The sequence below is a fragment of the Primulina huaijiensis genome, chromosome 17, assembly GCF_012295235.1.
Source record: "Primulina huaijiensis isolate GDHJ02 chromosome 17, ASM1229523v2, whole genome shotgun sequence".
NCBI classification, from domain to species: domain Eukaryota; kingdom Viridiplantae; phylum Streptophyta; class Magnoliopsida; order Lamiales; family Gesneriaceae; genus Primulina; species Primulina huaijiensis.
Window position 1 is genome coordinate 1819245 of NC_133322.1, and position 14233 is coordinate 1833477.

At 33.5% G+C, this 14233-nt stretch overlaps 2 protein-coding genes across 9 annotated transcripts; both read left to right on the top strand.

Moving 5' to 3' along the window:
• The first annotated feature begins 5217 nt into the window (after positions 1–5217).
• LOC140962681 (serine/threonine-protein kinase D6PKL1-like) lies at positions 5218–9426 on the top strand. Of its 6 annotated transcripts, none has more exons than XM_073421634.1 (3): positions 5218–5557; positions 6383–7669; positions 8433–9426. In XM_073421634.1, the coding sequence occupies exons 2-3, from the start codon at positions 6429–6431 to the stop codon at positions 9310–9312; spliced, it is 2121 nt and encodes a 706-aa protein (XP_073277735.1). In that variant the 5' UTR covers positions 5218–5557; positions 6383–6428; the 3' UTR covers positions 9313–9426. The 6 variants fall into 6 exon arrangements, with proteins under 6 accessions (XP_073277735.1, XP_073277736.1, XP_073277737.1 ...); XM_073421635.1 differs by having other exon boundaries at positions 6388–7669; XM_073421636.1 differs by having other exon boundaries at positions 5218–5386.
• Positions 9427–10308: 882 nt separating this feature from the next.
• On the top strand, positions 10309–12938 carry LOC140962683 (uncharacterized). Of its 3 annotated transcripts, none has more exons than XM_073421640.1 (4): positions 10309–10470; positions 12051–12165; positions 12329–12389; positions 12638–12938. In XM_073421640.1, the coding sequence occupies exons 2-4, from the start codon at positions 12083–12085 to the stop codon at positions 12932–12934; spliced, it is 441 nt and encodes a 146-aa protein (XP_073277741.1). In that variant the 5' UTR covers positions 10309–10470; positions 12051–12082; the 3' UTR covers positions 12935–12938. The 3 variants fall into 3 exon arrangements, with proteins under 3 accessions (XP_073277741.1, XP_073277739.1, XP_073277740.1); XM_073421638.1 differs by lacking the exon at positions 10309–10470 and adding an exon at positions 11320–11520; XM_073421639.1 differs by lacking the exon at positions 10309–10470 and adding an exon at positions 11546–11754.
• Positions 12939–14233: the final 1295 nt, after the last annotated feature.

Below are 14233 nucleotides of genomic sequence, written 5' to 3' on the forward strand. Positions count from 1 at the left end.
ATATATATACACACACATTTGAGAGCAATAAACGGATGAATATATTTATACTTACTTTCTATTAAATTTGCCTTTTGGTAATTGAATTTGATCGGATTTTGTCATATCATACTAAATTTACATATCTATCCATGTTAATTGACCCCTATAATCAAACAGAGTAAAACATTCTCCCAAGAAAATGTATTAAAACATACTTTCAGTTAACATATTAACTTTTCATTTTATAAAAATTAATTTACAGATTGGACGCGTATATATCATCTACTTATATATTATAAGGCTTGAGATCTCACACATCGACCACTCTTTTGGGTTTTTTTTAAGGATTTAACAGTCCAGAAGTAGGGATGGGCAAGGGTCGAGTTTCGGGTAATGTTTTTGCTACCGACCTAACTCTGATAAATACCATACTAGTATGGTGCCCGATGTAGTCATTTCGGGTTCGAGTTCGGGTTCGGATCAGGTTTGGATACGGCCTTGGACATTCGCTTTAAAAAAAAAACTTAGGTTTTATTTTTTTTGGATATATATATATATATTTGAGACTATCTAAAATAAATAGTAATAATTAACAAATAATTTTTCAAAAAAATATGTTATCTATGTTTAACGGGCTTGTAAGATCACTTATGATATTTAAAAAAAAAAGTAGACATGCAATCTTTATGTGTCATTCGGGCAAATTTATAAATTGTTTTTTTGAAAAAAAATTCGGGTTTTCAGGCACCCGATCAGTTAGTTCAAGTAGACGTCTTTCTACATAGATCTGACCCGACGCAACTAAATATAGTTGGGTGTGGATGGTGTCCGAACCCAACAAACTACCAAATTTACCCGAAAAAATGTATCCGATTGGTTCAAGTTTTGAGTCGGATATCCTGATCTTATTACCCACCCTATCCAGAAAAATAACATTTCGAGTAAATGCATTTTTTTGACTATATGTATTAAATATTAAAGGAGTGATATTGTTTACGTGTTATATTATATTATATTGTATTATATATAAATCAAAGACAATTGTTCACACTTCAGAGTTATATTTTTATTAATGAAATTACTGAATAAATATATTTTAAAGTGATGAGAGTATATTTTGCCGATAAAATACATACATATACACACACACACACACACACACACATATATATATATATATATATATATATGTTTTTGGTGTAATATTTATTTAATTTTTTTTATCAAAAGTGAAATATATTATTGTTAATCTATTTTCATATCGCTGTATAAATGAAGTAATTAACTGATATTTGCTTGATTAATTGCTATTCGTCGTCGAATAATATTGGTAAGTACACGAGCATTCAGCACAAAATCTTGTGCACAAGAATGTGTTATTGGGCCGAGGTCCTGCATCGGTTGGGCATGTCACATGCTTAGCACATGCATAATAATTTTAGGCCACGTTGGATTTATTTGTTATTTTTCATAAATTTCAAGATAATTGTATGTAATATTTAAATATAGTTGGATTTTTTTGTCAATATGACAAACCTCAAGAAATTAGATATGATTATTCCAATAATATATATACAAAAACTTTGGTGAAACAGTCTCGCGAATTAATTTTATGAGTTCAATCTTTTATTTGGGTCATATATGAAAAAATATTACTTTTTACATCAAATATTGGAATGAGTTGACTCGTCTTATTAATAAAAATCTGTGATGGCATATCAATTATCATGATTCTTCACAGATTTTGATTTTTCAGAAAAGGGATGACAAAAAATGGGTAACTAATTATTTAGCTAAACGTGCAAGAATTAGGGGTGGGTATAAAACCGAAAAAACCGAAAAAACCAACCAAACCAAATAATTCGGCTTAAATGGTTCGGTTTTATCTGTTTTTCGTTCGGTTACGGTTTTAACATTTATGAAATTAAGTTTTTCGATTCAGTTTTCGATTTTACTCCCGCAACAAACCGAATAATCGAACCGACCATATTATTGTTAAGTATAAGATTTTTATGTATAATGGGACATGTTATCGTTAAGTATAAGACTTTTTATGTATAATGAGCCTATTAGGATATATGAACTTAGTATCATTCACATTCATATGATTGGTATAGTCGTTTTTTAACTGTATTTTCCCTCCTTGTTTCCTTAGATTACGGTTTTTTAGCATGTCAATTGTCAATGCATTCGGACATTAGTTTTCTCTAGACTTGGCACCAGTTATCATGCTCGGATTACGTGTCTTAATGTTTGTATATATTTCTTTAATTTTTCGTAAGATGATTGGAGTTTCATTCGAGCTGGTTGGCACATTGTTATCTTTCCTATTACTGAATATTCCGTTGGATTCATGAATTTTCCGTGTTTATGTGGTTTGTTAGTTATATATTGTTATTATATTCGCATGACATGTTTAAGTCCCACAAATTAAATGTTTGACAAATACTATGATCTAGATTTTAGATACATAAAGTGACGTATGATTATATTTCTGAACAAAATTTTAGCTAACCGTTTATAACCGATCATATAAACAAACCGTATTATAAAAAAAAAACCGAACCGGACCGTAATAGAATGATCTGGTTTTGGACTAGAGATATTCAAAACCGAAAACAAAAAAACTGAATCGTTGTAAAACAAAAAAACCGAAACGTTGTAAAATAAAATCGGACTAAACCGACAGTTGTTCACCCCGACAACAGGCGACCTCCAACAACTTTGTGTGAACAAGAATTGTAGAAAAATCCCACATTTGAAAGCACGCTTCGCTTTTCCGAATTCCAAAGCTAAGAACCAGAGCTTTCAACGCTATTGCTTACACTTTTCATTGAAAAAGCAAGAGGTAATATTAAATGGCCCACAAAAGAAACAGAGGACGAATTATTTAATGGGTCGTTCTAGAGTGTCAAAAAAATTATAAAATAATTCAGCCAATCATTTTCAAGATTTCATGGGATCGGCGAACCAAAATCACAAATAGTTTCTTAATTTGGGATTCGTGACAACTTCATATATGTTGGGAAATTAAAGTATACATGTGTAATTTCAATTTATTTATTTTGTTCTAAAATCTTTAAACAAAATTTATTTGTCCATTTTACAATATCACTAGCTGGATCCTGCAGGAGGCAACAACTAGTAGTTCCGTGCAGCCATTTGATTGCTTTTTATAAACAAAACAAATATGCGTCAATAAAAAATTAAATCAAAGATTTTTATTTTATTTTATTTTTGTTTTCTCCTTACTATTGTAAGGCCGATATTACTTTACTATATTAAATGTGAGGATGTTAGACCGACAAAACTCGGTCTGCGGTCACAAATGTTTTACCATACTCCAAAATAATAATTATTATGAATTATGGTATTTTTATTTTACAAAATAATCACCAAATATATTAAATACGATAAATGGTTTTATATGCAATTTCTAATTTTTATAAAAAGAATAGCAGATAAGAATATCAAATGTAATTTTATTTTAAATAAGACTTGCTCGGAAATTAAGCTATATGATGTATACATATTTATTTAAACATAAAATTAAGATATATGATGTATACATATTTATTTAAATATAAAATTAAGCTATATGTATATATACGTGTGTATGAAAATTAATTAAGGTATATATTGAATTAAACTTCGTTGTGATTATTTTTTAAAAAATACAACAAATGTTGACAGGAAATGTTGCCCGGAGGAGGAGCACGTGTAGGTCCCACATGTGATTTCAAGGGGAAATGGCAGTGGTCCCCACACTATATATCCCATAACCTTTTTGCTATTGCCACTCCGGCGCTCCTCTCGAGTTCACACTACTGTTCGTGCCCTTTATTTTGTTTTGCTCGCTTAAATATTTCAATTTAAATTTAACTATAAATAAAGATGTGTTGATAAAATATAAAAACCGCTAGCATCATTACAATGATCACAAGCTTTTTTTTTATTTTTATTTTTTTGAAACTTGATCACAAGCTTATTGATTTATCGAAAATAAAGAAAAAATGTCGATCACATAATTTGGCCCTAAAAATATAAATTTGACCCACAATAAATATGATGTAGAGTTCACTTGGTGAGTTCATTAAGACAACATAGAAGTAGTGACTAAAATTTAAATGCTGAAAGATTGACTAAGTCACGTGTTTGTATCTGGGCTATAACACAACGGTCAAAATCGTGCAATGAAAATCAGTAAAGTGTCGAAAATGATCAAACATAAACAAAGAGGAGGATCATCATCGAACACAACTGAACTCTAACACAAAACTGCAAACACTGCAACTATTTTAGCAGTCAATATTCAACATTTTGTTCATATCTTTTTCAGTTTATTTCGATTTTTAGATTTCGTTTTCATCGTTCAAGTTTGTAAAAATGATGTTATTTTCATTTCTCAATGACTTTAGACATGTGTTATTGTCATTTTAAGAATTTATTTCAATTTTTCAGTTATTTGTTTGTGTTAATTGCATAATGGACGATGCTAGAACTAATGGTCAACTCGAAAATTCGCGTCGTTTGATAATTTAGAAGTTAGATTTCCATATTTTACGTACAAAATTTGCACCTTGTGTATGTGACGCATCGGTAAAATTCAAAACACAGACACATATAACTATCTGACATCATGTTGTACTTGAATGAAATGATTTAGATTTAAGACTAACTTTCAAATTAATGAATTTGAAAATCTATTGATTTGAAATCATCTTTATTAAATTACTTGCTTGGATGAAAATAAAATTTCAAAGTGAATTTTAAATCCATTAATTAGAAATATATTGTTTGGCTAAAAAAATTAATAATCTCAAATATTAAAAGTCTACTATATTATTCTTCATATATTTTGAAAATAAAATAATTAATATGATCACAAAAAAATCACGTTCGATTTAAAATAAATAATTTTGTATCCTTCATCCCAATATCCAAAAATTCCTATATTCGATTATCTATTTATTTAATCGAGTAAAAAATCTTTTTCATACTTTCGTCTCGATTTAGGTATCAGATTCTCCTTTGAATTCAGAAGAAATTGTTATCCCTAATATATGCTTTTGTGGATATGTTTGTCCATGCTTCTACAGTAACCGTGATTGCATAGTAATGAAAAAAAATATTAAACTTGATAACATATGATTACTTCTCTTTAACTATAAACTAACCTGATTTAGAATAACACAAGGGTAATTTAGGCTTTCAAAACAAGCCTAATTGTCTCACTCACCCTTTGGTGTGGCCATAGCCAGTTCTGTCTGTCCCTCTGACGCCCACTCCTTTTTGCAGAGGTAATCACCGTGTGCACACATGAATAAAGCCCCTCCGAAGCAATAGAAAAAATACAGAAATTCTGAAAAGATAAGGCCATAGCAATAGCTGCAATCACTATTCTGTACGAATTCCCATTTTTTTCTACTGTTGTCAATTCTTTCAAAATTCCAAGAAACAGCTCGACCTGTCTTCTTCCTATTTCTTTGGAAATATACGTTTTCTCGAGTTCTTTCTTTGGCGATTCTTCTACATTTGTTACCTTTTGTGTTTCAGTGGGATCGATTATTATGTGGTAAGATCCAGCAGGGAAGGTAAATACTTGCTTATCACTGCAGTTTGTTTGACGGCTTTTCTCAATTTCCACTCGTTGATGCTCAATTTGCTCGTGTTTTGCTTTTGGGCATCACTGTTGTTTTTTTTTTTTCATGGGTTCTCGATTTTCCATGAAGAATGAAAATTTTGAACTTGATGCTTTGTTCTACCTTTTTGGTTGTTTATTTATTGGGTTATGTTTCGAAACCATTATATTTGCGTGGAATCTAAGTTATAGCTATTCTTGCCTATGTGTAATTTTCTATTTTAAGGTGTAGAAGCTTGATTTAAGAATTTATTAATATAGTATAACAACGTAATGCCCAAGAAAAGTTCAAAGTTTTGGTGATTGAGCTTGGAATCTTTTGCAATTTGTTCTCATTTTAAGTTGGTGAGTTTCTCGAGGATTCTGTCTTTCGATTGCTTGAAATTTTCTTTTCTTCATAAAATTACTTACCTATGAATATTTGATTTAACTTGGGTAAGTTAATTTTCTACCAATTTTCAAGTTAACATCTACTCCTGTACCATGTTGCTAGATTTGCACTCATTGTGGATTTTCTGCCTTTCTTTTATATTATTCACACAGACTGTTAAAGTATTCCATCGTTGAATTTTTTCGAAGGAGTATCTTGTTAATTGAAGATATTATTGTCTTATTAAGCTCCGTTCTACACAATGCTGTCAAGTGTTTTATTTCTCAGTGGTTCATTAGTTCATTCTGATGAATAACAAACCAATACTAGATTTTATGAGAGTTTAATATGTGAAGTGATTTTAGACCCATTGTTTCTTGTTTTGGCAGAGTAGATTAATGTATAGATTCTTGTGATGAGATATGCTTATCTGACATGGAAAGGATACCCGAGTCCCAACAACTTCCCAGGCAGCTGCCTTTTGCGGCCAAGGTGTCAAAGACTCACCCCAATTTGTCCAGAGATGTGGTTCGGAAACCTTCCCTCATGGGGGAACTTTCTGAGTTGGATTCACCTAATCCTGCGAAAGCAATGAAAGGGGAAATCTTTTTGCAGGAGGATCAAGAACACGTGCCAGACATTCTATTGTTTACAATCAGCAGCGATGCATTTGAAGAGATCGGCTCAACTTCATTTCATGGGGTAAGCCATCCCCCTGAACCAGTCGACACTGATTTGATGAGGCCTGTCTGTTTACCTATTGGTCAGAATAACGGGGATGGAAAATATCTAGTTAAAAGTACGTCTGTTAAAGGCCCTTCTATGGAAGATTTTTCAATCAATGTGGCGGGTACTAAACTGATTCCGCGGTCACCTACAGAGGTTGTAGTTGAAGAAGCTATCGATTTAGCTACTGTCTCGTACCCATTTGTAGTTCCTCGTCCATCCCGAAATACTGAAGTAAACCCCCTCCCGTGTTCAGAGGATAAGGAATGTATATGGGACACGTCATTACCTCCAAGTGGGAATGTTAGTCCACATAGTAGCATTGATAGTTTTGGTGTTGCTACGGCCATGAGTATTGGCCATAGCTGCACTAGCACGTACCGCAGCGATGGGATAATGAGTGATGGTATGCTTAGTGTTGACAGGAACTATGAGAGTACCAAAGGGAGCATTCTTGGAGATTCACTCGAGAGTACTAAATCTAGCCTCAGCCGAGCAAGTGATAGCAGCGGCCTAAGTGATGATAGTAACTGGAGTAACATTAAGGGTAGCACCAATAAGCCTCACAAGGGAAATGATCCTAGGTGGAATTCCATCCTTGCTATTCGATCACGTGGCGGTATTTTAGGCATGAGTCACTTCAAGTTACTGAAAAGACTCGGATGCGGGGATATTGGAAGCGTGTATCTTTCCGAGTTGAGTACAACTCAATGTTTCTTTGCGATGAAGGTAATGGATAAGTCATCCCTTGCTAGCAGGAAGAAGTTGGTTAGAGCCCAGACAGAACGAGAAATCTTGCAGTTACTGGATCATCCGTTCTTGCCAACATTGTACACACATTTTGAAACGGATAGATTTTCATGTTTGGTAATGGAATATTGTCCTGGAGGAGATCTTCATACCCTGAGGCAGCGACAACCTGGGAAACATTTTTCAGAATATGCTACAAGGTAATCATTATGCATTTAAGCTCATGTAGTCGATAGTTTGTTTGTTCTCTTGTGAAATTTCTTTGCGATCTGAGACACTATGCTTTTTCTTCCCCCTTTGTCTGAAATCTGCTGAACCCATTGGAATTGGAGTGAGTAGCACAGTTGTGTCTCATATTGGGAGTAAAATTGGATGTTAATGGGTTTGATTTAACGTGGCCCTTGTGTGGGCATACCATGATTAATGGTGGGCTCAATAACCATGAAGAGGACCAAGATTTCTGTTGTAATTCCTAAATAAAAAAAATTATGGAGTCAAAGTTCATAGTTTCGAAACAATTTTACTTTTATCTTCTCATTTGAAAGGTGACTTGACAATTGCTCTTCTTTCGACAAGGTCCATCCATGCAAACAAACTGATTTTTTTTTTGTTGTTTGAATGAAGCGACAATATGATACTAATTTATGATACAAGTTTTGAGGTTTGCTAATTTGTTACTGTAAGGTGTAAAATTATGTCAGCATAGATTACAAAGTTAAGATTCTTGGAACTGCTAGATATTACTTGTCTAGATGTTCAAATCACCTTAAGTTATTCGAAGGCTAACAAAAATAGTTTTAAACAAGTAAGTTATTTAGAATTTACCAAGTCATATTGCTGGAGTTTCCTAATATTTGAGGAACATGATACCCTATCGTTCACAGTAATGAACTATTCAGTCTTGAATCTCTCGATACACTCTGACTATGTAGGAATATCTAAACCTCAATATAATGGCTGCAGGTTTTATGCTGCAGAAGTTCTTCTGGCACTCGAGTATCTTCACATGCTTGGAGTGGTCTATAGGGATCTGAAACCAGAAAACGTTCTGGTCCGCGAAGATGGCCACATTATGCTTTCAGATTTCGACCTTTCCCTGCGATGTGCTGTTTCACCAACCCTGATAAGAGCTTCTGCATTTGATTCTGACCCCTCCAAACTAGGAGCTGCATTCTGTGTACAGCCAGCATGTATTGAGCCCACTTCAGCCTGCATTCAGCCTTCATGTTTCCTTCCTCGAATCTTTCCCTCAAAAAATAAGAAAAAATTTGGAAGGCCCCCAGCTGAGCCTGGGAAGACTTCTGGGGCGCTACCCGAGCTAGTTGCAGAACCTACCGCGGCACGTTCCATGTCATTTGTTGGGACTCACGAGTACTTAGCACCCGAAATCATCAAGGGCGAGGGCCATGGCAGTGCAGTGGACTGGTGGACATTCGGTGTGTTCTTACATGAACTACTCTATGGTAAAACACCATTCAAGGGTTCTGGAAATCGTGCCACTCTTTTCAATGTAGTAGGGCAGCAGCTTAAATTTCCAGATTCGCCAGCTACCAGTTACGCGAGCCGGGATCTTATAAGAGGATTGCTAGTTAAAGAACCGCAGCATAGGCTGGGTTTGAAAAGAGGAGCGACAGAAATAAAGCAGCACCCGTTCTTTGAAGGAATAAATTGGGCTTTGATACGTTGCAGCACACCACCAGAGGTGCCAAGACCAGTAGAGCATGAGCTCCCGGTGAAGCCTGGGCAATTCAAGCCTGTTGGTGTGGGCTCTGGCAGCGAAACGGTTGTAGGTGCAACAGAGATGAAATCTGGGGGTAAATTTCTGGATTTTGAGTTCTTTTAATTTTGAAGTGTAGGATTCTTGTTCTTTGCTTTTCTCTGCCAACTTGAGTTGTAGACCTTAAGATCTTTGGTGATGTATCTCAACCTTTGGTGATAAATATAGGATTCTAACCACACACAAAATGTTTAAGGATCAAATTTTATTAATTATATATGTCAAATTAATAATAAAAAATAATACTTTAATATGTATATGTGTGTGTGTGTATACTTTAAACTTTACTACTAAAAACACGTGTCTCCAATTTATTGTTGAACGTGATATAAGTTGACTATAAAAGATTATATATATATATGTTATTGTCAACGTTGGGTAGAACGATCGAACCAAGACGCTTGGACTGTTGTGTGGTTTAAAATATTTGAGTTGTATTATTACTATCAGTTATAGCTTTTGGTAATGCGGCAAATGTTTGGTCCTATAATTGGTATCAAAACGAAGTTCACGAGTTCGATGTCTATTGATTACAAGAAGTGCGATTATTGAGACGATGATTGTTGGGTTCAATAATTATCCATGTTAGAAGAGCCACGACGCTTGGGCTGTTGTGAGATTTAAAAGAGTTGAAGCACACTATTATCATCAGCTATAATTTTTGGTAAAACGACAGTCATAATTATAAAATCTTTTACAAGCATGATTAAGAATATTTTTAGATTAAAATTATTGTGTAAGCACAAATAGTTTGGACAAATATTTTTAAAATATTTTTAGTGTTTTACAAGTGGAAAAAAACTTAAAATATATATTTTAATAAAAAAAATTAAATTTTTTTTTTAAAAAATGTTATCAAAATACAGTTTCTAAAAAACAATCGAGATTTTTTTTATGTTTTTAGAAGTAAATACAATTATGAAAATTAAAACATATTACTTTTTAACGGTGGAAACTTTTCTATAGAATGGTTGTTCAATTGTATATTTGTTACAAAAAAATATTTTTATAAAAAGTTAAAATATTTTATAAGTACTCCTTCAAACATAACCAAAATATTTTGAGATATCACTAAGAAACCTGTATTCTGAGTTAATACTAATAATAATTATTTCTACCAAATTTATCGAAAAATAATTCAGTGGGGAAAAATCCAAAATCCCTCCAGTTACTTTAATTGAGTGCTCTCTCTCTTTTGCCAAGCAACCATATTGATCTTGTGAGGTTCTTGTCGGGATTTCTTTTATTCTTCTAATTTGCTATTCTTGGTCATTCTCTATTGCTGTTCTTTTATTTCACAAGCTTCTTGTGAATATGCCCAAGAGATCAGATGTGAACTCCATTAATTTTTTATCTTGGTTTGAATATATTGGAAAGGAGTGTTGGGATATCAGGGAAATAAACGAGGTAACATCATAGCGGAATATCAACAATGAATAAGATGAACACCAATATTTATAGTGGTTCATCCCAAGATTGTGTTACGTCCACTCTAAATCTCTCAAGGAGATCACTTCTTTATTAATAACAAAGAAGACAAGAGAATTGAGGATACAAAGTATTTTACTCATAACACTCTGATTTTAACACTCACTTTCTTTCCACTAATCCTATTCCTTCCAAGTAAACACTCCTTAAGAAATATCACACTAAATCTTTTATCTCACTTCTACACTTATGATCGTAAATGAGAGGATTTTGTGTTTTGGTGTGATTTTGGAATGAAGAATGAATGAGTATTTATAGGTGAAGTTTAGGGAAAAAAAAAAACAAAAAATAAAACCTAACATTTTTTGACTAACCAAGACATGTGTTTATAATTCAAAAATGATGTTCGTTGAATTAAAATTTGGGTGGCTTTGAATTCAAATTAGGTGGCTTGATTACTTAGCAAGGAGCGCCAGAATTTTGCATTAAAATTGATTGAGATACAAGTTTTGGTTCAGCTTGGTTTATGTTTGGATGCTAATATTTCTCTTCCTTTGAGGTTGCAACATGTTTCCAATACAGAGACATTTTGTGTGGTTAGAATAGAATAAAATTGAGCTAAAAATAAAAGAACATACCGATTACTGAGAAATAGGAACAACCATTCTCTTTTACATTGTTTTCTTGTTCAGATTTTATACTTCATTTTCTAAAAATCACGACTCCTGAAATTCTAAATACCACACGTCATGAAAATCTTCAGACGCGATAACTATATCAAGTGCAATCCCTCCTTTTTATATTTCTCAAAACTGCAGACAAAGCAAAGCCAAGAATCAAGCATTAGTAAGTACATTTTACATGAAAGATATTTTTAACATCTCAAAATATAAATTTATTTATTTTTATCAATTGATTCCTTGCTTGTATTGATAATCTTAAACATTATAAGACATTCCATATGTTTCTGCTTTCTGTCGTCTTCCCAATATTTATGTCTATAAGTCTATACATAGCTCTTTTAAATTAAATCTGTCGAGATATTCAATATGGGATTGTTCTTAAGCTTCATGGGAAAAGGTTAGAATTTGATTTCCTTGATTCTTTGTTTGATCATTTATTTTCAGGGATGGAGCAGATACCGGTGGATAAACTCAGTGGATCTTTAAAATAAAACGTCATTTATCTGCGTAATATTATCTTATTTTTTTTTCATGCTGGAATTCTACTTCAAATACTTGCGAATAGAAAATTAATTTTAGCTGTAATGTAAAAATTACATGTATTACAGTAAAATTTGAAATTTACAAAATTCAAGTCTGGTTGTTGGTTGATTTGACCCAGTAACCATTACCTTTGTTTTCCAATGATGATAGGTTTGCCAACAACACAACTGCTAAGTTTGGTGATGGGAACTCTCCACAGACAATTCATACAGGAAGATATAAACACTTTTGAGGAGTTCCATTTTGCCATTCTCGACATTTTCAAGTACTTTTTTTAATACAAGAAACTTCTCTTTTCAATGAATCAGAGTTGATATATCAAATATTATTGTTAAAACCCTTTAAATTTGCAAATATTTTGAAATTTTGGTGGTAACGTAAACAAAATATATCCTTCATTTCTTGAGTTGGCCTTGAATGCCTTTCAGCACCGTGAATGCAGCATTGCCTGGCAAACATTACGATGTTCCTTTACCAAAAGAAGTTCAGGTCCATCTCTCTCTCCCTCTCTATATTTTCGTATAAACTCACCGTCAAACCTCGGCTTGAACTTGGATTTTACTGAAACTGAGTCGAGCTTGAGTAATTTATACTCAGACTCAAAGCATTCATCAAACCACTTACGCACGAGCAAGGATTATTTACTTTTTAAAGCTTAGTTTAATTACTATTATATATTTAATTCTTTAATAACTTACAACATAGCTCAATAACCAACGTCACTTGTTCACACGCAGGCATGCTATGATGAATGGAAAGGAGCGGCAAACGAGTCAGAAAAAAAGGAATTATTCATCAAATTCATGAAGAAGAATGTGAATATCAGCAAGTTAGATGACTCCACACTCATAGCCGGAATTGTAACGCCTCCCGCTGCCATGGCAGCCAAGAAAGCAGGGGAGAGCCTCCCTCAGCTCAAACTGATCAAGACAATACCTGATGTCATTTTCATCCCTTCAGCCACGGTGCTGGCTCTTGTTTCCGTCAAGTTATCGAGGAAGATGTTTCTTGGCAAAATCGCTGACATGAAATAACAGACAAAATGTACAACACAAATAACATTTCGCCCTCTTTCGTGTCCTAATATTTGACATATAGCTGAGATCCAATCGACAAATTAATTTAAATTTGTGCAGTGTAGAAAATGATGCCGACTAATGTTTTATGTATTCTCACGTGAAATAGTCTCGTCCTGTTCCTTGTTTTGAATGTACCAAAAAAAGATAATTTTTTGTGTTATTAAGTTACAAAAATATCAAATTAACAAAATATATTATCGAAAAAGTTCACCCATTAAAGATTAAATATTTAGGTGCCAATTACAGTTTATATTAGAACCAAGAATACGAAAGAATAAAGTGTGTGGATAATTTCTTCATTAAGGAAAAAATTGTAAAATTTGTTCTTTACATTTGCTCATTTATATACATGATAAATACAGCCATTGGAAACTCACTTTCACCAACTTCAATGTCGCAAAAAATGAGATCTGAATCGCGCTTGACAAAATCGTCTGATGTCACTACTCTCACCATAAAGCCTGAATTTACAGTAGTGGCATGGTTATACGAATAAAAGTCAAAAGGGAAAAGAGGAGTCGATGAGACAAGCAAAAGAATAAACCTTCTCTAACAAAATTAGGGAACTCATTGGGCACACCGTTCTCTTTTTGTATCCACCTGTTCTGCTCCAAAAGGCGCCTCTCATCATATGGGTTTTGTTTCTTTGTCTTACACAAGAAGGCAGTGGAGGAAATATGCCCAAACCGACCAAGAGAACAAGGAGAAGCCTCCGCTTAGTATTCTCCTCAAATTTGAACGAGCTTTTAGCCTGTTCTCTAGCCATGTAGAGTTGACATAAGCAAGCAACCATGGCAAATAGAAGCATATTAATAATAGAGAAATTATGGTTGCACTTGCATAAGCTCAAAAATGTCATTAACCGTTTCCCTGTAGATTACGGCGAGAATAAGTAACCGACAGAAGGGTCCTTTGAATGCTGGATAGGTGGAAAAAGTAATGCCTGAATAATTTTCTAATGTGGGATTTGACAAATTAAATGAGGGGCATATAAATAAAGCTCACGTAAAAAAGGCAAAACCAAGAAACAGAAATGGGTGATGCCTTATTCTTTAATCAGTAGTCCTAGGAATTCCAGCAAGAGGGTGTGAAGTTGAACTGAAAGCGACAAACAAAATTTCACTCTAGCTCGTTGTGTCCACCATTCTCCAGAGGCAGAACCAGCAACCAAAATATGCATATTTCTTGTGTATATAATTGCATCATTTTTTTTTTGTATGAGATTTAGAGTTTTATGTTATCTTTTACACCACT

What these genes read in the sequence shown, in the direction of transcription:
- LOC140962681 (XM_073421634.1), top strand. Translation starts at nt 6,429, where the DNA reads ATGGAAAGGATACCCGAGTCCCAACAACTTCCCAGGCAGCTGCCTTTT. An exon ending in TTTTCAGAATATGCTACAAG is followed by an intron (nt 7,670 to 8,432) that starts GTAATCATTATG and finishes TAATGGCTGCAG; the next exon opens with GTTTTATGCTGCAGAAGTTC.
- LOC140962683 (XM_073421638.1), top strand. Translation starts at nt 11,424, where the DNA reads ATGAAAATCTTCAGACGCGATAACTATATCAAGTGCAATCCCTCCTTT. An exon ending in AAGCCAAGAATCAAGCATTA is followed by an intron (nt 11,521 to 12,050) that starts GTAAGTACATTT and finishes CAATGATGATAG; the next exon opens with GTTTGCCAACAACACAACTG. An exon ending in CTTTACCAAAAGAAGTTCAG is followed by an intron (nt 12,390 to 12,637) that starts GTCCATCTCTCT and finishes GTTCACACGCAG; the next exon opens with GCATGCTATGATGAATGGAA.